Here is a 25,282-nt window from a genome sequence, read left to right on the forward strand (position 1 = left end):
TCTCTGAACTTGTATACTTGTAGATCTGATGTATACTTGGTTGATCTGAAGTTAAATTGAGTGAGATGGTGCGTGTTGACATACGTGCGGCTGATTCGATGGATCGATCGGCATTAATCGGCAAACGGTGATCTCGAGGGTTAGGGTTGTACGGGATTGGTATTAAATCTGAAAAAAAAAATTAATACCAGGGGGTCTCCAACCTGACTAGTGCTACCTGTGGTGGTTGCAATGCTTCACGTTCTTGATTTGCCCCATTTGACTTCCAAGCCGAGCGCCCAGGACCTCATCCAGGTCCTGTCGTCGTTGGCCCCCAAGAAGACGAAGAACTTTGGTTCTCGGGAGCCAGGTGAGATATACGGCGGATTGAGCGGGTTTTTCACCTGGCTGACCTCTTTAGTAGGCTCTCCGCTGGAGTGGATTGTCGACGAGGCCGATAAGGAGCAGATTTGGGCTCTCGCAAGCACGCGGATGGCCGAGCGGTGCGGGCGTAGCGCTGCTCCAACCCAGACGAGAGAAATGGAGGTGCCGGGGCTCGAAGGGTGCATCGAGCTTATTGAGCCAGCCCTCACCGAAGACAGTCTTGGGTTCAAGACCTGGGGCTCTTCCTTAGTTCTGGCCAAGAAGCTTATTGCAAATCCCCACATGGTGCGACAGGGCCCGGTACTAGAGCTTGGAGCAGGCACTGGGCTAGTGGGCATCGTGGCCGGCAAACTAGGGGCACAAATATGTGTCACCGATTTGCCGGCCATAGTGAAGAACATGAGGAAGAATGTTGAGCTTAACGAGATGAGCGAGCAGGTTGAGGTCGAAACCCTGGACTGGCTCAACCCTGATGAGTTTGATCCTGCGCATGCTCGCAAGTTCACGACAATTCTGGTGGCTGATCCGCTTTATTCGGAAGAGCACCCGGCGATGGTCTGCAACATGGTTGACCGGTTTCTGAACAAGGAGGAGGAGGACGCAAGGGCCGTGGTTCAGCTTCCACAACGAAGAAAGTTTGAAGACGTGAGGCAAATGTTCTACGACAAGATGCAAAAGCTGGGTTTTAAGAGAGTTGAATTTGAGGTTGAGCATGGAGAGGAGGAGTTTGGGGATATGGGCTTTGAGAGAAGCATCTGGAGAGTATAACTAACATATTTATTGACCAATAATTTAAAGACAATTTAACTGATAGACAATATCATGCAGTATATTTCAAGAGTAATTGAAAAAGGCAATGATTTACAAGAACATTTAACAAAATGGTCGTTATTTACATCTGTATATATATCTACATCATTCGTCAAATCGTCACAGGCCTATCATATGCCCCATCTATAGCATACTTCAGCCAATTTTCATGCTCTGGAATTGCTTCTGCTAAATCAATCCCTCTATACTTTGAGCTAATTGCCTTTTTAAACAGGTCACTGCCGAGAACATCTGTCACGACGCCCTTTGAGACTTTGAAAGTGACGCTAAAATCATATTCTGGGTGGATGAGCGTATGCTCGAAGTCCGGCGTTTGAGCGAACGCCCACTGCCACGTCTGCATGTGAACTGCTTCATCAATTATCTCCTGAGGGAGATCGTCCTCGCAAACCTCAATAACCGGTTCATCGATATCGTACATGGTTTTGAAGCCGTCAATAACTTCGCGCATGAACACGTCGCTATCGCAGCCAATGTTGCACACGGGAGACTTTACGCTTTCCACACCACGGCCATGAACTGTCCCCATTCGATGAACATCTCTATGGAGGAGCGCGGATAGCACATCCAGTTTAGCATTGAGCAGCATAGTTCCGTGGTGGTACGCCTTTTCCCGCTCAATTTTGAAAGCAGAGCCAGACACTTTTTTGTTGTCCGGATCGGTCACAATGTCGTATCGCTCGTTTACCTTGAGCTTGACCTGGGGGCCAGGTGCCTGAACTAGGATTCCCTCCGATCCGTCCGTAGATGCCCCGCCGGGGATTGGCGAATACGATCCGTCTGTGCTGAACGGAAGTGCAGCATCAGCAGCACCGCCAGTGAAGGCAGTTGGCACGACCTTCTGAGAGACAGGCGGGAGCTTGTTCAACTGGTCTACGATCATTTGTGCATGGGTGTCCCGAGCGAACTCGGCTCTAGGCATCATAACCGAGAAGTTCACGTTCCCCGTGTCGTGAACGACTGTTCCGCCACCAGAACGCCGCCGAACGAGTGGAACACTCAGCGACTGGAGCAGAGGCACATTGCACTCGCGCCAAGGGTTCTGGTTACGGCCTATGACCACGCAGGGCTCGTTAGTGTAGAGCAGCAAGCGGCGCCCATTTGCGGGCAGGTTTTTGAACAGATAGGTCTCGAGACTGAGGTTGAGAAAGGGGTTTCTAAAGCCCGATCTGAAGAGCCGGTTAGTTTTGCACAGCTCAGGCAAATTTATCCCCCCGGGGCCCATTTGTGGTATAACTTTGAGAGCGAAAAGTTGATCTCTGGCTATCGGAGGAGGCCCGTTCTGCGTTAACCGTTAGATCTCCGAGTCAGATCCGGAGGAATACACTCCACGGTAACTCCACATTACTTTATTAATTAAAAGGAGAAAAAAAGGGCTACAATCACAGAATTCTAAACATTTTGCTAGAAAAAGAACTATGAAAAACGTATTTAGTGATTGATTATGTGATGTTACCACCGGTAGTGGTACTATTGGTACTACCGGATAGTTTTCACTGTTCTGAGGGGTGGTGGAAACGGGTCGTAAACAGTCAGGTATATATACGGGTATACCCGGTAGCTTTTACAAAATTATAAATCCTTTGCATATGTATTACTCCTCTTCACGATAATGCCACAATGTATAGATAGTATAGGATGTTAGTACCAGGTTAACAGCTTAGAAAGCCATTTTAGTAATTAATTAGTTTTATATATTATAACGCACAAGTTCCGCCAAATTAACGCTATTTATCCCAATGATAATCTTGCACCCCCCAATCTGCACTGATTTGCGATAAAACCCATTCCAAGCCCTATTAAATCAATTTTATTATTTGATCGACTCAATCAGTGCATGGGACTATGAACCGGGAGATAGAAGAGCAGCTCCTACTCAAGTCCCATGATGCAGAGCGAGTGAAGGAGCTCTTGGACACCCGCTACTCGCTGTCAGGCGACCAGAAGCCCATTTTGGTGCTGACTCCGACCACCTCGAATCGAGCAACCCCGAAATCAGAGTCGCCGGCGCCCCAACCGGCGGCGGTGAGACCAGAACCATATGACGAAGAGCGAAAGGTGTTGCCGAACGTGGAGCGGACGAAAAAGGAGCGGCACATTAGCCACTCGAAGAATGTGCGGCAAGGTCTGAGGAAGTACATTGCTGAGGCCAAGCGGGCCCAGCACGCCATGGAGAAGCATCTGCACAGCAAAAATAACCAAGGCAGCAGCAGCAGCAGCAGCAGCAAGGTGCCGCAGTATGACAGCTTCCTGCCGCTTCATGATCTGTGGAGAGGGTACATATCCGATTTGGTGTTTGGTGGTGGTGGCCAATCGCCCAATCCCCTCGCAGCTGCAGGTAAAATGGCGACCGCCGATTACCACGGGGCGCTGATAGAGGTGATGCAGGCCCGCAACCCGTCACTGGTGGGCGTACGGGGCATTGTAGTTTGGGAGGGCCGGTCCAGTTTTGTTGTGGTTGTTGGGGCCAAGTCTGGGCCGCTTGCCTCTGCTCGCGAGAGAATTGGCGGGTTGAGGATAATTGAGAAAAAGGGTGTGCGGTTTTTGGTGACTGTGGAGAGTGCGCCTCTTAAGATGGATTTTGAGTTGATTGGATCGAGGCTTCTCTTTAGGACAGCGGAGAGATCTGGCCGGAAGTTCAAGCCCAAAGGCGTACGCGACGTATAGTTGTAGCTGATAACGACATGTAGTTGTAACCGATACGAGCAATGACCATATTACAGAACTGTACAACTTAGTAACGAGTCAATATAACCCTTGTGATAAACGGTAACGATGAGTAGTAAATGGATAACGACGATTAATAGTCAATTGTAACCATGTATTATAATGAAGCTACATAAAAGATGGCAATGCAAGTTAGTCATTCTGGTCTATCGAATCGATTTAATAAATAATGCTTTATCGGTCATAAAAAATCATAGAGATTTGGTTAGTGAAGAATTCGGTTAGTGGATTCGCTTAGCAGATGGTCAATAGACCAGGGGATGCAGTCGGCCACCCTTATTGTCGGCCCGAATTCGCATTCGCTTTTTGACAAACAGGCTCTCAGTGTACTGACCCTCGTGCGCCACCACGCTATCGTGACCCACCGTGTTCATCTCATTGTACCGCTTGTGCGTAACCTCCCGGGTAGAGTCCTCAGGCTCATCGTACTCTTCGTCATCATACGGAACTGTGATCTTATTGGCCGATCTGGCGCCACGAAGAGCCGCCACCTCCGCGTAGGTCAGCGTGCGAAACTGAACGTCCGTGTATCCATCGTCCCCTTCGTTGATGGCCAGGACCGGCCTAAATGCCATATCGCCAGTCGACCGGTCGCGGTTCGGGATGTCTACTACCGTGTGCGGCGCCTCCGGTTCCTTACGCTGGAAGAAAGATCGGAATAGGAACATCGTTGCAGAACAAATAAATAAATAAAAATAACAGCAATGGGAAAAGAGCTATCACCAGTAGCTCTAATCCTATTTATAATCGGCACCGATTATACTTTCCGGTCGGGTGTACTGTTTGCCGCCTAACACATTCCGGCTTCGCACGTTTGCCCTAAGACCCTTTGCAGTCCCGTATCCGATGTCTTACTTACCCTTATCCGTTGTCACTATGACGATATCGGCATCATAAGATAAGCCCACGTGAGGTCTCACTTTGGAGCTGCGCCGCACGGACTCATTCCCACTCCCAGTTGCTCACCAAGACACAATACCCCTGAGCAGATTCGCTAATAATACACACCTTGGCGGAGATCTCTAAGCAGGGGTTGGGCCAATGGAGAGAGAAGACCTAGCTGAGCACTTTGGGGCGGTGGCCGCGGCCAAACAGCAAGACGAGGCCAATATCGTGGACGGATTCGAGGGTACCGGCGATGAGGAAGCACACCCACAGGAGGCCGCGCGCAGCAAAAGCCCCGGTAAACGTGGGCCCAATGGAGCGGCCCAGGGTCTTGACGACGTTCACGATGCCCATGACTCGGGTACGCTCGTTGGCACGCACCATGGAGGCCAGGAACACCTGCCGCGGAACAACGTCCATTGTCGTGGTTGCGCCGCGCCCCAGGAAAAGCGCCATGGCCAGGGGTAGTGCGGAGGGCAGCGGCATGGTGGCATTGAAAACGGCCGCCGGGAAATGAGTAGCCGCCATGGCCCAGATGGGGCCGATGCGCTTGCAAATGGACGAGGACAGGAGCGCCGTGCAGGAGCCAATGAGCGTCGCGAAAAACCACATGGTGCCCAGCGCCGCCTCGGGGATGGCGAACTTGCGGTGGAAGAACGCCACCACCCACGAGGTGTTGATGAAGCCACCGCCAAAAGAGTCGCACCCAAACAGAATGCACAGAGTGACTACCAGCTTCTTGGTCTCGCGCGACAGCTTGTGGATGGTCCCACGTTCCTCCGCGTCTCCTCCGAGAAGACCCGTGGTCTCGCCGGACTCTCCCTGGAGCTGGTGGTGCTCCTCGGCCTCGCATTGTGGAGACAAAAACAGATTGAGCACAACTTTGACCAGCGCAAGGGCCGTATAGGTCCAGAACACCATCCGGTAGCTGGTGAGCCGGTCAAAGTTAGCCTGGTAGTAGGCAATGAGCATACCGCCGCCCAGCGCGCCGGTAGCCTGTCCCAGCGTGCCAATCATCTCGAACCACGCAAAGATGTCCGACCGCTCGTCATACGTCGTGAGATGCGCCAACGTGGACTCCTCAATGCTCTTAAACGGACCACACTCATCCCCGGAGGGAGATATGACGCCAATGACTGCGGCAAACAAAAGTAGCCAATAATTATCGCTGGTTGCGAAAATGACCCCGGACAAGGCCATTGCCGCGGCGGCATATAGCAGTACCCGTCTTCTGCCAATTCTGTCCGCGTAGTGTGTCACGACGTATGACAGAACAACGTCTCCAAAGAGTGTCAGCGTCATGAAGACCCCAATCAGCTCCTCGGGGACTTCCAAAGCCGTGAAGAACTGCACGAGAATCAGCGTCGTGATGCCATAAGCCGCCAGCCTCACGTAGCACTCGGCCATGAGAATCCTCACGTCCCGCGACGAGCGTTGCAGGGCCCGCACCCCGAGCTCGCTGTGCCACCATTTCCAATGAAGCATTTTCTACAAGTACGTTACTACGACTTTCAATGAAAACCGTAATCCAAGATGGCTTGGATTGTCAGGCACCAACGGCGCAAAAAAAAAAGGTTTGTGCGGCTCATCAAACTCCCAACGCCGCGTGCGACGCATCACCAAATACGTATTTCAACTGCACGCTTGACAGCAGTACATTGCAGCAGAGTCTCAGCTTCGCCATCGAATTCCTGCGTATATCGTGTAGCGTAAAGGGGGGGACTGGTCCATTTAGCGGAGGTGATTGCTGTTAAGGGTCAATTGGCTAAATAATAAGGGGACCCTTCGCGAAGCGAAGCCACAGGAGCTCGAGGGCTGGCCCTCGAATACTTGTGGTCTCCCTCTTATATCGTGTATTTAGTGTAATGGGGGAGGACACCAAAGCAAAAGAGCTGTAACCATTTTTGGGTACGCTACCCCGATCTGTAACGAATCTGTTGGTACCACTCGTTACGAGGGGTGTGGCGGTCATTCAGTAGAAAAGTGACACAAGCGACGGATCAGCCGTGCGAGGTGCGCTATCTGGACCAATGACGCTTGGCGCAAAAACCTGCAATATGCACCACCCACACATACCCAAACGACGATATTGACTCACCAAGAGGACCATTCGATACGCTGGTCGAACTACTTATCCTCTTTCCACAGACGCAGAATAGATGGTGAACCCGAGTAGTAACGATCCTCCTGGCGACCTCAAGCCCGAGGACATGCCCAACAACAAGCGCATGGCTTGTGTAGAGTGTCGGCAGCAAAAGGTATGATTGAACCGGCCCCCGATATAAGGGCCGATAACGGCTTTTCAGCTAACACTGCGAACAGGTGCGATGCGATTCGTATCAGAAGTACCCGGAGTCGTGCTCGCGATGCCAGAAGAAGAAGCTAGAGTGCGTTCTCCAGGCCGACTTCAAGCGCACGTCTAAACGACGAAGGTTCAGAGAAATGGAGCAGGAGGTTGAGCAGCTGCGCCGCAGCGTCGAGACCCAGGAACACGAGAAGAGGCGCATTGTGTCCGGTTCGCTGCTCGATCTGTCGTCACAGGGCACTTCGAGCGGGTCTCCAGCGCCTTCGAGTGAGCTGCCGGCAGCTACGTACGTACCCAAACCCCGTGAGGCCAGCGTCAACCCCCAGCCGACCGTGCTGCTCCCGCAGGACCTGGAGTGCAAGCCGAAGACCATTGAGGATGTTACGCTCTCCTCGGACACAATTACAAACCTGTTCAAGGAATTCGTAGACAAGTATCACCCATTCCTGCCTGTCGTCGAGGTCACGCGAGGCCCCGAGGAGATCTACCGGCTGTGCCCATCGCTGTTCTGGACAATTATGGCGGTCGCGTCGCGGAGGTTCGACTTGGACGGCGAGCTCATGATGAAATTGGCGCCCGTGCTTAAGTCGTGCCTGGCGGAGATCACCATCTCGCCGCTGACGCGGTATGTCACCGGCGACACGGCAGAGCCGTTCTTCAACGTGGCCTCCGTGTACAGCGTCCAGGCCTTCCTGATATACACGATGTGGCCGCCTCTGACCTCGTCGCTGAGTGCTGATTCGTCGTGGAACACGTCGGCCGTGGCTATCTCGAGCGCCATCCGCGTCGGGCTCCACTGCCCGGGATACGCGCGCGATTTCAGCCGAGTAAAGGCAGACAACCCCATCTATCCCAAGCTCAGCGAGCAGGTGAGGACGTGGGTGTGCTGCAACATTGTCTCCCAGACGGTCGCGACGGTGTTTGGGTACCCTTCGTTCACGAGCATTGACGCGTCCGTCGTGTCGGCGTGCCAGGACGACTCGCGCATCGACATACCCGAACCGATCAAACAGATGATGATCGTGCAGCTGGCGGAGAACGAGGTGGAGAAAACGCTCAATTCCAACGCCCAGGACCCGCTCGGCCTCTCTGAACTGTCGGAGCGCCTGTCTCTGATTCAAATCCTCTCGCGCAAGCAGGATGAACTCGAAATGAAGATGGGCTCGCTGGACGATATCCGCCAGTTTGTGCTCCTGTCAGCGCGTGTGCACCTAATGACCTACTACTTCCTCGACAATGGTGGGTATTCCACGCTGCAATTGCAAAAGGGGCTAGTCCAGGTGTACAACAGCGCCGTGGCGCTGCTCGACCATGCCAGCGAGGCGTCCAGGCGCAACCGAGACTTTATGAAGTACCTTCCCGGCATCTATGTGCAAGTACTGTGGCAGGGCTCGACGATTATCAACCGCGTCTACCACTCACCGTTTGCTATGTACGTCGACGCCGACATTGGCAAGGAGCTCTACTTCAAGTGTGTCCAGCTCATCTCACGGGCGTCCATCCTTAAGCACGACATGGCATACCGCGCTGCTGAGATCATGCAGCAGACGTGGCAGCTCTACGACGGCCTCATCAAGCGGCCGGACAAGTTCAACGCGCGCATATCGATTCGAACGCGCCGGGCCGCCAGCGTCTTTTTCGACACCCTGTGGACCATGCGAGAGGAGATGGGTATTCGCTCTGTCGCGCCCACCATTCTCAGCCAAAGAAACGCCGAGGACGGGTCTACGGCCCGTCCTGCTAAGGACTCTGTCTACGACCCTTCAGCCTACCACCACCACAAGGCCACGCGCGTTCCGCCTTCCGCCAACCCTGGCGATGAAACCGCCAAGTTTAACCAGGACTATCAGCCGGTTAGTATATCGCCCATTCCAGACGCGTTCCCTCCGTACCAGGGATATACGTACGATGCTGCTGCACAGTACAGTGCCCCCAATGGTATGACTCCAATGTCAGCGCCGAGCCTGCCATCGAGCACGGGTACTCCGACCTTGAACGAGGTCCAACAGCCACAGCCACCACAACCTCCACAACCACCCCAGCCGCAACAGCAGCAAATGAACCAGCTCTTTGACTGGGATGTCGACCTGGTCTGGAGGGATGTTGATATGATGATGAACGATTTCGGATTCCAGACCGAAGAGGTCAATCCTATGATATGATTAACTAACACCTGTACATTACGCTAATATCTAACTAGTTTCGCTATCTACTCCCACTGCCCCCCTCCTCGGTAACTACCGGGGGGGGGGGGGGGGACAGTCCCCTCAAGCCCCCTGGAGGGAAGCTTGATCAATTGAGTCTCCGCAAAGTGGTATCAGCACTTCCTGGTAGGGCTCTGTAATTGGTCTTCCTGGGTAGTAGAGGTAATAACACTTCAGTAACTACAGTCCCTCCAGACACTCCTGGGGCTCCGCTACGCGGAGGGTAGATCAATTGAATCTCCGTGATACGGTAATAATTACTTTTTGTAGTAGTAACAATTTCTAGTAGTAATACTAGCTTCCTGGTAGTAAAATTGGGGGCGGGGGGTTGCGAGTCCCCCAAACCCCCTGGGCTCCGCTTCGTAGAGATTTGAGCTGTAATGGGACATGTGTAACGCGTTGTAACGGGAATTCGTTACAAGTTGGGACATTGTACGGGTGTGACGACAGGCTATACGGGCGGTCTGGGGGCTGGCCCCCAATTACGGGAGCTCGAAAGCTAATAGACTTCCTAGTAGCAATTGAGCCGCTTGGAACAAGGTCAATTACACCAGAATAACCCATAATAGTCCAGAAGCTAGTCCAGCGATAGCTCAGCCTTAACAAAAGAGGTCACATGACTGTGATGGGGTGAATGTTCCGGCGTATTCGGGAGACTGGCAGACTGACAAGTACTGTGGTGAGAGCAGGTGAAAAAAAAATTCAGTCAGACACGACGACACACCCACACTTGCCATCCAATCGAGCCTTTTGGAAGCGAAGAGAAGGACCCGCGAGGTATATAGAAACTCGAAGCCAGCATCTGAGGCTTTTTCAGAAAAGACGACATGTCAGAATCATTTGAGGAGCAGGCGCCCAGCATTGTCATTGATGGCATGCCCGCGGAGGAGCCAGAGTACATGTACAGCGACGACAACGAGGATGTAGAGGAGGAAGAGGAGACGAACCAGAAGAGCGTGACGTTTGAGGACCGAACGGAGCCAGCAGATGGCGTGAGCGAGGAGGAGCGACGCAAGAAGGAGTTTGAGGAGGGCGGCGGTCTGCCTGAGCAGCCGGACCCATCGACACTGGACTTTACACAGCTGACGCCACTGTCGCCAGAGATCATTGGGCGGCAGGCGACAATTAACATTGGCACGATCGGCCACGTAGCGCACGGCAAGAGTACTGTGGTCAAGGCGATCTCGGGCGTGCAGACTGTGCGATTCAAGAACGAGCTGGAGCGAAACATTACCATTCGACTCGGCTATGCTAACGCGAAGATTTACAAGTGCGACAACCCGGCGTGCCCACGGCCCACCCGGTACAAGTCGTACGGCTCCGCCAAGGAGATCAGTCCCAAGTGCGAGCGGCCAGACTGCACCGGCCGGTACAAGCTGCTGCGTCATGTTTCGTTTGTAGACTGCCCGGGCCACGACATTCTCATGAGTACTATGCTTTCGGGCGCCGCCGTCATGGATGCGGCGCTGCTGCTGATTGCGGGCAACGAGCCGTGCCCGCAGCCGCAGACGAGCGAGCACTTGGCCGCCATTGAGATTATGAAGCTCCAGCACGTGATCATTCTGCAGAACAAGGTCGATCTCATGAAGGAGGAGTCGGCCATGGAACACTACAAGTCGATTCTCAAGTTCGTGCGGGGAACCTCGGGTGACGGCGCGCCAATCGTGCCGATTTCCGCGCAGCTTAAGTACAATATTGACGCCGTGAACGAGTTCATTGTGTCCAAGATCCCAGTGCCGGTGCGAGACTTCACCTCGCTGCCGCGGCTGATTGTCATTCGATCTTTTGATGTTAACCGGCCGGGTTCGGAGATCGATGACCTTAAGGGCGGTGTCGCCGGTGGCTCTATTCTCACTGGTGTACTCAAGATCGGCGACGAGATTGAGATCCGACCGGGTATCGTGCACAAGAACGAGGCGACTTCCAAGATGGAGTGCCGACCGATCAAGTCGCGAATCCACTCGCTGTTCGCTGATGACAACGATCTTAAGTTCGCCGTGCCGGGTGGTCTCATTGGTGTCGGTACCCAGGTCGACCCGACGCTGTGCCGAGCCGACCGACTGGTGGGCCACGTTCTGGGTCACGTTGGCAAGCTGCCGGATATCTACATTGAGCTTGAGATCAACTACTTCCTGCTGAGACGACTTCTCGGTGTTAAGACGGAGGAGAAGAAGCAGGCGCGAATCTCCAAGCTCAGCAAGGGCGAGGTTCTCATGGTCAACGTTGGCTCCACCACTACCGGTGCGCGAGTCATTGGTGTCAAGGCCGATTTGGCCAAGCTGGCGCTCACCTACCCAGCATGCACCGAGCTTGGTGAGAAGATCGCCCTGTCTCGACGTGTGGACAAGCACTGGCGATTGATCGGTTGGGGTGAGATTAGACAGGGTACCACCCTCACTCCACTGGAGTAAAAAAAAAAGTGTCTTGGTTATGTAACATTTAAAAGCATCTTTCATGTAGACTCGATGATATATTATTAATTGGACAATTCTCCGCGAAGCGGAGCCAGGGTGGGTGGTCTGGGGGCTGGTCCCCAGTAACAACTCAACAGCTCTATGCTGAAAATTGATTTGGTGGACTTATGTTAAAGGGAGGTGAAGGATGTATTTATAGCAGGGGCTATGTGGCTGAGCTTGGATCTGAACTCGTGACTGCGGAGGAACTTGGAGAGCGAATCCTGCTTCATCATCTTGTAGACCTGGTGGCATGCCTCGTTGAACAGAGGCTCGACCGCCGAGAGCAACCCGCCGTCAATGGGCCTCCTGCCGTCCAGCAGTACACAAAGCCTCTCTCGCAACTCGAAGCAGATATTGATTTCATACGGCGAGTTCGGCGCAATGAACCGGTTGTAGATGGTGCAGGCGGCAGATACGAGCTCTCGCACTTGTTTCTCTTCCATGGATCCACTCAGTGAAGCGCAACCAGAATTGAACTTCTCCAGCTCACAGTAGAACAAGAAATTCTCTTCGCAGTAGTTACTGGAGAGATAGTCTCTAAATAATAACCGAAGGCCTGCGTCGGAAAGAATCGACTTGAGAGTGACTCCGTCGAGCAAGTCCTCAGAATCGGATCCAGAGGAGCCCGCTGACTGCAGAGACTCAACTTCCGGATATTCCTCCTCATACCAAAGACAAACTCGCTTCCCTTTGCTCGTCAATGTGTAGAGAGCTTCGCGTTCGTTGATCAAATGGTCGTCGCGTTCTCTGACCAGGTGGTCGTCATCGAGCGCGATTGTCGGCTCTATAAACCCGTGCTTGATGAAGGAAGTCCCCAGAGCTAGTGCTTCCCGGGAGTAGAGCGCGTCCGTGCACTCCATGAGCCACTGCCAGCATGCCTTGCCGCTGAAATAGAACCCCTTAGTCGGGTGCTGGAACAGTCTCATGCCGTGGGTAGAGAGATAGTACTGCGTTACTGATGCCGAGTCTGGATGCGTGAAGTAGCGGTGGGCATAAGGGCTGATTTGACCTTTCACCTCACTCGCAGAGTCCAATGATTTTCGTGAGCGTAGTAAGTTGCTATTCTTGGGCTGCTTTTCCAGAGTGATATTGCTCGAGCTTGAATGCATTGAAAAGGTGCCAGAATCAGGCCTCCTGTCAACAACAATCTCCTCAAACTCGTTCTCTGGAGAGTATACGTTCGGAAAGGGCCCTAGAAGGCGCTGGAACACAAGGCAGATAAACGTCTCAGACTCTTCAATTTCGTCAGTACTGGAACGACGGTCAAGCGAGATGCATCGCATAGAATTGTACACAGAGCTTATCAGACCCTCCACGCGATCTGTGTTTATAGACTGCTTCTGGCAGTACCGCTCGACGAAATGGACTCCTTTGGCGGTCGGTTGGAGCAGCATGGAAGGCTTTATTTCTTCGCGAGTTCGATCCGACGGGCAATGCAGCAGCCGCGACCGCACGAACCGAAGCAGAAGCTTGCGTGCTGCTGCCTCCGTCTGGGCACGGAAGCTGATTGTCGTTTTCGTAGACTTGTTACAAATGCTGATGCTCATATCCTGCATTACCGCGACCGCTTCCGTTGCGTAAAAGCTGAATGGGTAGCTTTTGCTCAGGAGGGAACGTGTTTTGGAGCCCTCTGCGGTCAGGCCCAGGGATAGTATAAGCAATGCAAACGACTTCTCAATCTCTTCTGCCAGCATTTTTTTTCTAGGGGGACTGTCACCGGTACTGTCAATAGGGCAAATCGTCTGCTTTATAGATATAGCATAAAACAACCCTCATCAGTCCATTTAAGCAGGCGAGATGCATGATATTTATGTCAACCCCCATATATGCTGTATGGAAGAGCCGCTCGGAGAATGTATGCACCGTCTATGCAGACGTCCATGAAATGAGGATCGCCTTATGCATCACACCCTCTTCCGCCGTTGTAGAACGTAATACAATAAAATAAAATTGCAGAAATGAGGATTGCGGGCCTGTGACTCGCTAGTTTGACCAGCGTTTTACAACCGCGTCCACTTGTAGAGAACATGCTGGGTACCGATCATATTGCCAAGCTCAAAGAGCCGGACGTCAATTCGCACCATGCGCAGCTCGTCTCGTGCTGCAGACCCTCCGCTGTTGGGCAGCGCACTCGGTAGCACCAATTGCATCCCCTGAAGGCGCTCCCATGCCGACTTGGCCGCCCGGTGGCTCCAAACGCGATACCGCGCTGCCCGGTGCTTCACCGGAACAAAGTCCTCCCCAAGCTCTGAGTCCATTCCAGATGTCAGGGCTGTTCGTTCCTGGCTCAGGAGACGCGCTAGGTTGTAGTACTCATCGTAGACAATATTGAAGTTGACGGTCTCCGACGCGAGCTTGATCTCGGCCCGGGCAGCACTAATGAGCAACGCCAGCTCGATTTCGGAAAGCCCTTTGACAAAGCTTTCAGTATCGGGCAGTTTCTGTCTCATTTCGCTGAATCGCTGGATGTCCTCGTCGCTGATAACTGGGCTAGCATTTGTCACGGGATAAAGCATGAGAGCGTTGAACTTGCGTGCATCTTTACGCGAGGCGTAGTAGACATGCTCAACAAGCCTGTACAGGCCCGAATTCCCATTGTCGTAGAGCTCTTGTAGTCTGCTATTCCACTGGTTCTTTAGAGTTGCGTCCACGGCTTCGTCGTCGTCGATACTGACATTGGCTCTGCAGACGGACCAGAACTGGTCAATCGTCGCTGGACGGTTAATGTTGTAGATCCTCTGGCTGAATCGCGACCGCACTCGCTTCTCCAGCATCTCCCTAATGTTCATCTTGGCTGTAACTCCGACTACAGCCACCCCAGTCTTGGTCGACTGGGAAACATCAAGCAGGTTATATAGCAGAGTTTGACGAGAATGCGCCGTAAACCGGTCCAGCTCGTCAATGACAATAATCATGGCCATGGAACTCGAGTCGTCTGACCGGAATAGAGCCAGTAACGACTGAAGCGTCTCGCTTACGGACTTCTTCTCGACCGTCACCTGCGCCCCGGCCATAACAACATCCTCTCCATCCTCTTCGTCTTCTTCCTCTTCATCGTTCATGTACTCATTCAGGTTCTGATTGCGGAACGCGTCGATTTGACGCGTGATCTCTCTCAGCGCAGATTTGTCGTCCGTCTGAGCGAACCCAGACAGCCTGATGGGAATGTACTGGCCCCGGAATCGGCTCTCCAGGCTCTCCAGGACAGTGTCCACCAGCAGCGTCTTCCCCGCGGACCGCGCCCCCATGATGATGCACGAGTTGCCCTCGCCAGTCTGGACAGTGTTGGTCAACAGCGCGTCGAGTTCCTCGAGCTCACCCTCGAGACCAACCGCCTTGGGCTTCCTGCGTCCATTGAGCTTCGCCAGCACGGCCTGCTTGGTCCGTTCCACCTGGCTTTCCTCTACTGTCATCTCCCTAGCTTTTCAATCTCTTCAACCGGCACGGTGTGTGGATTTTTCAACGGTGTCTCACCCGCGCTCACTCCATATCGCGGAAGCGACAGGGCAAACCTCCCCCCACCCATATCGCCATGTCGCACCTGCCCGGTCCAGTTATCCACCTGCTCAAGTCGGCGCGCTACGTAGGTTTTGCTCAGAGTTGACCGGCCGTTTACTAATTGAGTTAGCTCCATCTGGGAACGTGCGCCGATAACGTACCCCACGTGAGTTTGATGAACTACACCTACGTGCCACAAGGGGAAGGCGCCCCCTACGAGGAGAGCGCCTGTGTCGTGCTCACGTCCAAGCGCGACACCCAGAAGTTCCAGAACATCGAGGTCAACCCCAACGTGTCATTGCTGGTGCACGACTGGGTCACAGCCAAGTCCATGGCGGAAAGCGCCGGCACGGGCCTTGCCCAGCTGCTCAAGAACCTCAACCAGTTGGAGATGTCGAGCTTAAGTGCCACGCTCACCGGCACGGCCAAGATCATTTCTGATGACAAGGAGGCGGACTTCTTCCGGGAGAAGCACCTGGAAAACAACCCGGTCGACGCCAAGTGCTTTATCAAGGGCGACACTGTTGTTATTCTCGTCAAAATCGAGAGCGCTACGGTGGCTGACGTCCAGAACCATGTTCGAACGTACGAGAATGTTGAGTAATATAGCTGACAAAAGCTGTCAGTCCTCTACCTCGTTTTCGAGGGCCAACCCTCGATCTTCCGTAGCTGAGGGCTTGCCCGCCGACCCTCTCCCTCCTTCTTCCACGTAAATCATAATGACCAACTAGTAACGTTAATCGAAAATTGAAGTATAAATTTTCCTATGAATATTGTAATTCCAGTGTAGGTTGATTCAGAAGACAGCTGTCGAAAAATGTCTCGTGCTCCAGCTGGCTGACTGCCATGGCGGATTTCTCTTCGTCGGTGATCATGGACAGCTTGGTCCCGTTCTTGGAGATCTCCATGTACGACTTGCCCTTTTGCAGGGGGGGGGATCAGTGCTAGAGTATTGGGGGTTATACCATGCATTAATCTAAGCTCAAGTTCTCATACGACTTCGCGAAATGGGAACGCATGATCCTATTGATTCCAGCCGATTGTACACAGAATGCACTTCTATCTGATGAAATCTTATTCATAGTAAACTATAGGTGTACTTGCAATCCGTTATGTCATAATAAACACCCGAAAGAGCTGGTATATTCGACTCGCATGCTATATGCCGGCAATATCGAAGTTAGAACACTACATGTATTTTCTAAATTACATTAGTGAGGTTATAATAAGCATTCGAAACACAGTGCATGGAATATAATCCCCCCAGGATATGGCTCTTCGTGACTGGTGGCCCTGAAATGGTGGGGGAATTGCCCATAAGGCCATTAATCGTCTATCTCAAGCGAGTACATTCTGGTTAATCATATCACGTAAATCTCCGCGAAGCGGAGCCCCAGAGGGGGTTGGGGGTTGGGGGGACATGTCCCCCCAAGTACTTCTAGTAGTACACGGACTGTCAAGGGCCAGCCCTCGACGCACCTAGTAATCATCATCCTCGTCCATCTGCTCGTCCTGCTCATCCTGTATGAGGTCAGTAATCTTCCTCATCTCGTCCATGACCCCGGCAATGAACGGCCGCAGCTCGTTGATCTCCATCATGCCCATATTGTCCATCTGCATGTGGTTCTCATTCAGCATGGACACACCAGCACGGGCTTTGGACTGGCGAATCTCGCGGATGTCCCGCAGCAGGTTCCTAATCGTGTACGCCGGAGTGCTCAGATCATCCGCAGCGTCAGACAGGATGGCCTCGCCTACCTCCATCCAGTGCCAGGGTAGCGGCGAAAACCGATCGCTGTTCTGCACTTCTTCGTCGTAGACCTTCTTGAGCTGGGATTCCTGGAGCCAGTCTGGCTGGACGATGCGGACTCGTCCTTGCTTCTTGAGCAGTAGTGCGAGCCATAGGGGCAGGACTGCGTGCCGCATAGGCTGGAGCTTCGGTATTTCGCACCCGATGAGCTCGAGTTTTTCCAGCGGCTGCCGTGGGATCACCGTCACGTCTGTGGCTTCCGCCATGAAAAACACCTCCGCAGGGGAGAATGTTTTTTGAAGCTTGGCCGGAGTTGCCATACTCGAGATCTGCCGTATGAATGTCGAGGGTGGGTTTTTCGCGCCGACAATTTCAAACGCGTCGAAACTTCATATCATTATAGCAAGTCGCATATACCGTCACACATAGTAATTTACCCGTAATAAATTGGCCCAGCTGTATAAATTCGCGTAGACACTTGGATATACCAAATGATACGGATCACTGCGGGGCAGCTTACCCAGAATGACATGGATTATGGCGGCCGTCTAACGTGTATGAGTCTCCAAATTGAGACGCAAAAAGATTGAGATATGAAAAGCATCCAATTGGATAGCCATGGAATGATTATTCTCCAGAAAGACGCAAAATGGATGCGGAAAAAGTAAGCCGCATAAGCCGCATAAGCCGCATAAATGCGTAATATTCAGTCCGACAAAACATGTGAGAACGCGCGTCGGCTTATCGATCGGCTATTTGACTCACCTTCTCCCCATAGCCAAACGAACGGATAATAATGATTCGCCGAGGGAACTGGAGGACTGTGTGTAGTCAGTGCAGGCTGAGCGCCCCTGGTCGGCGACTCTACGGCCCTGAGAATACCGAGAATCGAGATCTAGTCCTGTCCGTGCTAAGATCCACCGCTACCAAGCGCGAAGCGAAGCAGTACATCTCCAAGTACACCCCAAGAGTGACCCACCCGTTCTCGGTTCTGGAACGACAGTACGAGGCATTGAGCATTCTAGAAGGAGACGAGGTTCTGCGGATAGCACTGCTCAAGATCCGAGAGATCAAATCCATCGACGCGGTCACCCTGCATGGCATTGGCGCTACCATCAGCCGACTTGTCAAGCTCGGGGTTAGCCCCGTCGTAGTCGTCGACGCGGGCAAGGAAAGACACGACTTTTTGCATTTGGACAACGAGCCGTTCAGGCACTACCAACGCAACATTATATGGAAGGCTGGGCTCGTGGCGAGCGCCATTGAAGAGGCTTCTCCGGCGATGCGGGCGCGGCCTATAGAATCTGTACTCGAAACGAAGCAGGCGGTCGAGGTTGCATACCCTGACATGATTATGAAGCCGTTGATTCGTGGAGTAGTGCCTGTGGTGGCACCAGTGGCCTATGATCCGGCCAATGGCGAGGAGAAGCTTGTTCAGGCGGACGATGTAGTGCTCGCACTGACAAAGCATTTCGCAGAGATGGAAAACTGCAGCATCGAGAAAGTTATATTCGTAGACCCCTTGGGAGGGATTCCGTCTGTCGAGCGGGGTGGCACGTCGCACGTCTATGTCAACTTGGAGCAGGAGCTGTCGGATATTACTGCCGAGCTTCATATTCCATTCATCCCTGCAAAGACGCGGGAGATCCAACTTGCCAATTTACAGGCAATGAACCGGGCTCTGGGGATGCTCCCCATCACAGCAACTGGTATTATCACCACTCCACAAGGCGCGGCATTCCCGTCGACATCTAAGAACCCAATCATCTATAACGTGCTCACAGACCGGCCGGTGGTTTCGCCGTCGCTGCCGGTGGACAATCGTAAGACTCCCGTAGTGGAGACGACAATTGTCCGGAAAGGCATGCCCGTGCAGATCATCAGGTCGGAAGGGCCTTCCAAGGGCATTGACCTTATGAAGAAGCATAAAATCGGCGCCATCGACCTCAACAGGTTGCGGGACCTCATCAATGACTCGTTCGGCAAGGAAATCGACATGATGCATTATCTCAATCGAATCAACAATAAAGTCGCCGGAATCATAATCGCCGGAGACTACGAAGGAGCGGCCATCATTACCTGGGAAGGAGGTGAGAATGGCACGCCTGCCGTTCCGTACCTCGACAAATTTGCCGTCTGCCGGTCGTCACAGGGAGCCTCTGGCGTCGCAGACATTGTGTTCAAGGCTATGCTAATGCAGCTGTTCCCACAAGAGATAGTCTGGAGGTCGAGGAAAACGAACCCTGTGAACAAGTGGTATTTCGAGCGTTCTAAAGGTACCCTCAAGCTGCCCAACTCCAACTGGACAATGTTCTGGGCCGGTCTTCGAACACGGGAGCAGACGTCTTTTTCTGACTACCTAAATGTCTGCTCTTCTATTCCTTCCTCTTTCAAACAGGACCTCTCTTCATAGTCTCATTTTGAAAGGGCCTTTGGTGTTCTACACGTTACGGGTCACCCGTTGTCCACGGCAACAAAGCCTCAATTGACAAGTACGAGTTCAGCACAATGTAGTATGTTGACGTACGGAACTCTTCGTATACCAAGAGTATAATACATATATATATATATATATATAAGAGATCAATTGCCCTCCTGGCCAAAGTCGTGGGTAAATTCTGTATGTTTGGCAATGTCGTCTTCGTTGACGGTCGGCCGGGTGGCCTTAACGGCCTTGATAAAGTCCTTAATCGTAAGCGGGGGCTCCTCGAGCTCATCGGGACCAACGTCCATCCAGGACATCTCCTGGGCGCCCGGGTGGCCTGGGGAGCAAGGCGTCAGCTTGCCCTCGGGGGTTCTGACAAAATGCGTGGCGGTCTGAATCTTTCTAATGGGAATCATGAGCGCATCTCGCACCGACACAGCTACATCATGACCCGAGTACCCTGGCGTCATCTCGCCCAGTACATTGTAATCATGCTGCGTCAGCAAGCACGGCGTGTCACCAACATTGAGCTTGAACATCTCGGTTCGCGCGTTAGCATCCGGCAGGGCAATGTAGATACGCTTCTCGAATCGACGTCTAATGGCCGCGTCCAGCTGCCAGGGGATGTTTGTCGCTCCGAGCACCAACACACCAGCCGGATCATTGCCGACGCCATTCATCTGGACCAGCAACTCCGTCTTGATTCGGCGAGACGCCTCGGACTCGCCCTCTCCTCGCGGGCCACACAATGCATCTACCTCATCAATGAAGATGATCGACGGCTTGTTCTCACGGGCCATGTTGAATAGCTGCTTGACAAGCCGCTCGGACTCACCCATCCATTTCGACACCAAGTCCGACGAGGACACGGAGAAGAAGGTCGAGTTCGCCTCGGTCGCCACTGCCTTGGCGAGGTACGACTTACCGGTACCAGGGGGGCCGTAGAGGAGGATACCGGAGGTGGGGCGCCGCTTCCCGGTGAACAGATGCGGGAACTTTACGGGCAAGATGACGGCCTCTTTGAGCGCCTCTTTCGCGCCTTCGAGGCCGGCGACGTCCTCCCACCTCACGTTTGGCTTCTCGGACAGAATCGAGCCTTGCAGCGCGCTGCGCAGCTTCTTATTGTCGTTATCGTCGTTATCGTCGTCAGAGGCCTTCTTGGCTTTGGTAGAACCGCCGCCAGCGCTTGCCTCGCCCGTCTGGGACTTCTTCTGCTCCACCTTCTCAAGATGGTCCTTCAGCTGCTCCGCCCGCGACATGTACTCGGTCAGCTTCGACCGGATGAGCTCTTTACTCCGCGGATTCTTCTCGTATTTGATCGCCATGATGAAGTACTCCAGTCCATTGAAGTACTGCTTGTAGGCCTCGTCATATCGGCCGGCCGTGTCCGCTTCAATCGCCCGCTGGACGATATCTATGGCCTTCTGCAGAAAGTCCGCCGTCGCCATCGTGGGTGTTGGGTGGCTTCGGTCGGCCTCCAAACACATACGGAAGGGAGACATCACCGTTATACTTAACTCGTATAACAGTAGTTAAGTTAAGAACATGCGCGGCGTGCGGCGCAAACTCGAACTATAGCTACTCCTCTGGCGCTTCGCGAGTTATGCAGCACTAGCGAAATTGGTTGAAAGCATTCGGGAAGTAGACTAGCATTTGCAATGTGCTTGGCCCTCCATTGTTTTTCTTTACGTATGGTTGCCGCGTGCGTAAGTAGCATATAGATCGCGATGCGTCACAGAGCGTAAACAGTTTTTCTGCTCTACTCTACTCTCCATGCCATCGCTATCCTATGCTATTGTTCTCCTATAAAAACTTGTACTATTGACATTGCAACGATATACGACGAAAGCTAAAGAGGTCTGTGTGCAATCGGCGGACCCCAGACGCGTATCCGATTGACGCGTATTATTAACGTAATTAATTAATTACGGGGATATTTTTCACGCGTTTCGACGCGTATGATAACACACAAGGGGCTCTAGATGAGTATGAATCGATTGAACGTGAGTTAGTATAAGGAATATGGTTAGCAAATAGAAATACATAATAAATAATAAGCAGAACTTTCATGCAGCAATTAGCTTTAACTCGTTCTCCTTATTCTCGTCACTGGAGAACGTCAATGCATCATTCCGCGTAGGCTTACAATCCTCTGGATCCTCAAATATGGCGAGTGCTATGGTCGAAGTTCTCGGCGGCGTGACATAGGCTGGGACGCGCCGGGCAGTCGACCTGAGCGACTGCTTTAGCCGTCGCTTCTTGCTGGTCCCCGTCTGAACAAACCCTGGGTACTTGTGCGTGTCAAGCTCGCCAAGCACACGTCGCACCCCTAAAGTGGTTGGGACGCGCTTTGGTTTTGAAATGGCCCCCGTGCCGAGGACTTTGTTAATCTTGTTGTAGTCTACAGCCTTGAGCGCTCGCTCGGCACTCTTGAACTTCTTCGATGGAAACAGGGCACCCTCTTCGCGCAATTCCCGCTTCCTCGGTGTAGTCATCTTCGAGTCGACAGTAGATTGCATTGCTGATTATTCGACCAAGTGGTGGAGGGCCAATTCAAAGTAAGGAAACTAAAACGGAGCTTTTTATTTGCTCCACATCAAATTGTGTCGGTCCACGCGTTCTTTTTGCTTTTGTGCCTTGGTGGTGGTGGTGGTGGTGGTGGTACATATGTCGGCGGTTGTTATGGTTATGAGCCGCACCTACGCGTGTCTCTCGAAGGTTGGGCTCTTCCTTCCAACTAGGCGGCACACGCATAACGCGAATCTTTTACTCAACCGGTACTACAGTGTACCTATCAGTATAAAACTGTACCACGGTAACTTCTGAAAGGAAAAAAAAATATGCCTAAATAAAAAAAAATTTGTTAATTGGCTCTTTAAAACGACTAGAGTTGTACTTTTCAGAACTTATTTGGTGCGTCCATGGAGCAATGGCAGCATAACTCCCTACAATACGCGTGCTATGCAGTGGAATAGTCCATGAAATTAAAACCGTTTCCATGACACTGACACTTTCCTAGTCGCCGGACAATATGCCACACTGCTATAGGCTGTGCCTTGTCCGCTATACCCAGGGTACGCGCATTTCTCGGCACTCAGCTCTCCACATTTAGAATCCATTAAACCTAAATATAACAACCGGAATCGTTCCATTTAGCATTCCGGGACGCTTGTTGGCTGTAGCCATCAGATTCCAGGCGAGAAATGCATCACTTACTTGCGACGCGTAAATTGATTTCCGCATTCGGCGATATGTGCGGCGTTATTTTATCTGGCGTGCGTTTTGGCGATCATTCCGCGTAATAGGAGGACTGGTACCACCATGGACCGACATTTATGCAATAGGGTTGGCTGGATATGCGAGTTCAATACGCCTCTCTCCCCCTCGCCTTTTATTTACCCCCCTTGCCCACCTTCAAGTGGGGGATTGAAATCAATTCGCTCGCGAAGTTCGTTACATTTGAGTAAGCTATTTCTTAGGCGGATAGTACGTATATACGGCTGTTCGCCATTCCGTTAGACCCGGCCTGTAGCGCCGTCCATTTTGATCGGAGGTCCCAACTCCAATGTCGGCACCATCAAAACGACTAATGGAAAATTGCTGATCTGCCCCTGGCTAGGCTAAAACTTGTTAAAAATTCCAAATAACGCCAAATTGCGTGGGCTCGGTGATGCAGCGTCCTTAATACGTTGTTATAGAGCCTTGCAGCTACATTGTAGTAGAAACAATAAAAACAGCCATTTTAGTACGGCTTTTCCATTATGATAGGGATCACAGACCTCCCATTGGAACTGTTGGAGGAAATCGCAAGTTACGTTGCAGGAGCAGACTTTGTGCGTTTGCAATTGTCATGTAAGCTTTTCCGGACTGTGCTCTACCGGCGCCAGTGGAATCATCTCGCCCTGGACTTTGGTGAGCCGGTGAGAAACCCTGTCAACCAGTTTGAACACCCCAGGTTTCCGGATCCCAAAGTAGGCTTCGGCGACCGGATAATGCGAATAAACAGACAAAACCTCGATTCATTTCTCGAGAGCTGGATCGACGGCAGTCTGGCCCTGATCCCTTCGACAGTGCCGTATCTGAGCATTGATCTGAACTTGAAACAAGACTATGAGAGGCTCAACGAGCTGAAAAAACCACTGGGGGACTTAACCACAGACACAAAACTCGACTACATACTCACTTACATCTTGAGCGAGTTCTCTGCATTGAAATTCATAGAGGTTGTTTGCCCAATTGATGAGTATGTGCGACTCCGCCCGGATATCGGCAGATTATACCCGTTCTTCACGAGATCACGCAGCATTGCGAGGAAACTGAGCTTTAAGGTATCCGGTTACTCGACACCACGAGCAGACCGGCTCTATCTACAGAACCTCAAACGGGTTTATCTCTCCCTGCTGCTCTCTTATCAGAGCTCCCGAATGATCACAGTGCTTTTGGGCCATAAGCTGCCGGCGTCCGTAGAGGCTCTTCACATTGACTACGGTCAACAACACTTTCCACGTGAAGGTGGCGACATATCAGATCGATTGTCAGGCAGCCGAATGAGAGAGTTCTTATCAGAAGCAACCAAGCTAAAGGAGCTCAAACTGTACTGGAATTACGATGATCCCAGTCCCTACGACTGGATCCCGGACACTGTCGAAGAGCTTCTCTTGCTCGACGGGGAACGCCAGACTCTTTCGCCTCGAGGGAAAGTAGTGTTGCCGAACGTGCGGAAACTAATTGTCGAGACCAAAGGCGGAAAGGTATTTAGGAAAATTGAATTTCCTAACTTAAGGCACCTCTCTGTGCGCCCCTCACGAGCAAGTAACCAGACCTTGGAAGGGACGGAGTGGTCATCGCACCTCCTCAGAACTGCGGGCAGGGAACTCTGCGAAATCCGTTCCTTGGAATGCTATCAGTTGACGTATGGAGCCGTGCTCTCATTCAGTAATACCAACATTGACACACTCGTCGTTCGGTCTCTGATGCAAGGGACTACAGCGTTTAACGATATGGAGACAACAATGACCGAATTTCTTCTCCAACTGCCAAAAGCGTTCCCAAATCTAAAAGTACTATTTGTTGAGCTTGACCAGCCTATTGTGTCTGATCAATTCCAAACAATATTAGGGACAATAACTCGGCGCCATCCGGCGCTGCACACAATTTACATTGGGTTTGAAGGTTCCACCCCGCAGAAACTAACTGAATATGTCAAAATGACAATCGGCCACCAATTGGTGGATGGCAGTGCAACCCGGGTGTCACCAAAGCGAACTTATATCCAGGGCCCCCAAGGACTAATCTATTACAGCTTGAAGCATCTTTACAGGCTCGATTTACAGACATTCAAGGATCTCCGTAAGGGGGTCGGTAAGTCTGATGCGTGAATGATATAACGACTGAATGTTGTTGTTGTTTTTTTTTTTTTTTTTCGTTTTTTAGAAGAACTTTGCCATTCAAAAACAACTAGGGAGACTGCCATGCGTGAACATGGCTGCAAAGGAATAAAATACAGAAAACTAGATGGTCTCAACCACTAACATGTCGGATATAAGAATGGGCTAGAATAAATTCGATCGGGCTCTTTGGAAACCTCCTTACAATGCGTTTTAACCTTTTCTCTTTATAATAATACAGCAGTGACAATCATTCTTGATAAAGTCTGAGCTAACGCGAAGGAAGACTGTGTCTAAACATTTGGCTTCAACAGCCGGCTCAACATAAACATTAAAATATAATCAATGGCAGAACATTAAGTAGCCTGGGATACCTATCTCCAGTCCACAAAAGATGATGCGGATTCCCTCAATTTAATTGACAATACGGGGAGAAACCACTATCCCTACC

General features: G+C 52.0%; 14 protein-coding genes across 14 annotated transcripts; 7 read left to right on the top strand and 7 right to left on the bottom strand.

Annotated features, from left to right (window-relative positions):
* Window positions 1–231: 231 nt before the first annotated feature.
* On the top strand, window positions 232–1,131 carry EFM2 (S-adenosylmethionine-dependent methyltransferase; the record flags this gene model as incomplete). Its single annotated transcript, XM_076686153.1, has 1 exon — window positions 232–1,131. One exon carries the CDS (start codon window positions 232–234, stop codon window positions 1,129–1,131), a length of 900 nt encoding a protein of 299 aa, XP_076539666.1.
* A 154-nt stretch (window positions 1,132–1,285) lies between these two features.
* Window positions 1,286–2,419, bottom strand: AIM22 (putative lipoate--protein ligase; the record flags this gene model as incomplete). Its single annotated transcript, XM_076686154.1, has 1 exon — window positions 1,286–2,419. The coding sequence occupies one exon, from the start codon at window positions 2,417–2,419 to the stop codon at window positions 1,286–1,288; it is 1,134 nt and encodes a 377-aa protein (XP_076539667.1).
* A 620-nt stretch (window positions 2,420–3,039) lies between these two features.
* On the top strand, window positions 3,040–3,861 carry POP4 (RNase P/RNase MRP complex subunit; the record flags this gene model as incomplete). The annotated part of the gene is made up of 1 exon (XM_076686155.1): window positions 3,040–3,861. One exon carries the CDS (start codon window positions 3,040–3,042, stop codon window positions 3,859–3,861), a length of 822 nt encoding a protein of 273 aa, XP_076539668.1.
* A 305-nt stretch (window positions 3,862–4,166) lies between these two features.
* TRVA0_033S01596 (uncharacterized protein) lies at window positions 4,167–4,589 on the bottom strand (the record flags this gene model as incomplete). The annotated part of the gene is made up of 1 exon (XM_076686156.1): window positions 4,167–4,589. The coding sequence occupies one exon, from the start codon at window positions 4,587–4,589 to the stop codon at window positions 4,167–4,169; it is 423 nt and encodes a 140-aa protein (XP_076539669.1).
* Window positions 4,590–4,977: 388 nt separating this feature from the next.
* Window positions 4,978–6,213, bottom strand: TRVA0_033S01618 (uncharacterized protein; the record flags this gene model as incomplete). The annotated part of the gene is made up of 1 exon (XM_076686157.1): window positions 4,978–6,213. The coding sequence occupies one exon, from the start codon at window positions 6,211–6,213 to the stop codon at window positions 4,978–4,980; it is 1,236 nt and encodes a 411-aa protein (XP_076539670.1).
* Window positions 6,214–6,965: 752 nt separating this feature from the next.
* On the top strand, window positions 6,966–9,273 carry LEU3 (leucine-responsive transcriptional regulator LEU3; the record flags this gene model as incomplete). Its single annotated transcript, XM_076686158.1, has 2 exons — window positions 6,966–7,064; window positions 7,129–9,273. The coding sequence occupies 2 exons, from the start codon at window positions 6,966–6,968 to the stop codon at window positions 9,271–9,273; spliced, it is 2,244 nt and encodes a 747-aa protein (XP_076539671.1).
* An 869-nt stretch (window positions 9,274–10,142) lies between these two features.
* On the top strand, window positions 10,143–11,726 carry GCD11 (translation initiation factor eIF2 subunit gamma; the record flags this gene model as incomplete). The annotated part of the gene is made up of 1 exon (XM_076686159.1): window positions 10,143–11,726. One exon carries the CDS (start codon window positions 10,143–10,145, stop codon window positions 11,724–11,726), a length of 1,584 nt encoding a protein of 527 aa, XP_076539672.1.
* A 173-nt stretch (window positions 11,727–11,899) lies between these two features.
* Window positions 11,900–13,465, bottom strand: SST2 (GTPase-activating protein SST2; the record flags this gene model as incomplete). Its single annotated transcript, XM_076686160.1, has 1 exon — window positions 11,900–13,465. The coding sequence occupies one exon, from the start codon at window positions 13,463–13,465 to the stop codon at window positions 11,900–11,902; it is 1,566 nt and encodes a 521-aa protein (XP_076539673.1).
* Window positions 13,466–13,771: 306 nt separating this feature from the next.
* Window positions 13,772–15,184, bottom strand: ORC4 (origin recognition complex subunit 4; the record flags this gene model as incomplete). The annotated part of the gene is made up of 1 exon (XM_076686161.1): window positions 13,772–15,184. The coding sequence occupies one exon, from the start codon at window positions 15,182–15,184 to the stop codon at window positions 13,772–13,774; it is 1,413 nt and encodes a 470-aa protein (XP_076539674.1).
* A 119-nt stretch (window positions 15,185–15,303) lies between these two features.
* TRVA0_033S01728 (pyridoxamine 5'-phosphate oxidase family protein) lies at window positions 15,304–15,873 on the top strand (the record flags this gene model as incomplete). The annotated part of the gene is made up of 2 exons (XM_076686162.1): window positions 15,304–15,354; window positions 15,400–15,873. The coding sequence occupies 2 exons, from the start codon at window positions 15,304–15,306 to the stop codon at window positions 15,871–15,873; spliced, it is 525 nt and encodes a 174-aa protein (XP_076539675.1).
* Window positions 15,874–16,748: 875 nt separating this feature from the next.
* On the bottom strand, window positions 16,749–17,339 carry PSF2 (DNA replication protein PSF2; the record flags this gene model as incomplete). The annotated part of the gene is made up of 1 exon (XM_076686163.1): window positions 16,749–17,339. One exon carries the CDS (start codon window positions 17,337–17,339, stop codon window positions 16,749–16,751), a length of 591 nt encoding a protein of 196 aa, XP_076539676.1.
* Window positions 17,340–17,815: 476 nt separating this feature from the next.
* On the top strand, window positions 17,816–19,432 carry ARG2 (acetyl-CoA:L-glutamate N-acetyltransferase; the record flags this gene model as incomplete). The annotated part of the gene is made up of 1 exon (XM_076686164.1): window positions 17,816–19,432. The coding sequence occupies one exon, from the start codon at window positions 17,816–17,818 to the stop codon at window positions 19,430–19,432; it is 1,617 nt and encodes a 538-aa protein (XP_076539677.1).
* Window positions 19,433–19,602: 170 nt separating this feature from the next.
* Window positions 19,603–20,892, bottom strand: VPS4 (AAA family ATPase VPS4; the record flags this gene model as incomplete). Its single annotated transcript, XM_076686165.1, has 1 exon — window positions 19,603–20,892. One exon carries the CDS (start codon window positions 20,890–20,892, stop codon window positions 19,603–19,605), a length of 1,290 nt encoding a protein of 429 aa, XP_076539678.1.
* A 2,313-nt stretch (window positions 20,893–23,205) lies between these two features.
* Window positions 23,206–24,822, top strand: TRVA0_033S01816 (uncharacterized protein; the record flags this gene model as incomplete). The annotated part of the gene is made up of 1 exon (XM_076686166.1): window positions 23,206–24,822. One exon carries the CDS (start codon window positions 23,206–23,208, stop codon window positions 24,820–24,822), a length of 1,617 nt encoding a protein of 538 aa, XP_076539679.1.
* Window positions 24,823–25,282: the final 460 nt, after the last annotated feature.

Source organism: Trichomonascus vanleenenianus (assembly GCF_965637985.1).
Source record: "Trichomonascus vanleenenianus strain CLIB 3782 genome assembly, contig: TRVA0_033S, whole genome shotgun sequence".
Taxonomy (NCBI): Eukaryota; Fungi; Ascomycota; class Dipodascomycetes; order Dipodascales; family Trichomonascaceae; genus Blastobotrys; species Blastobotrys vanleenenianus.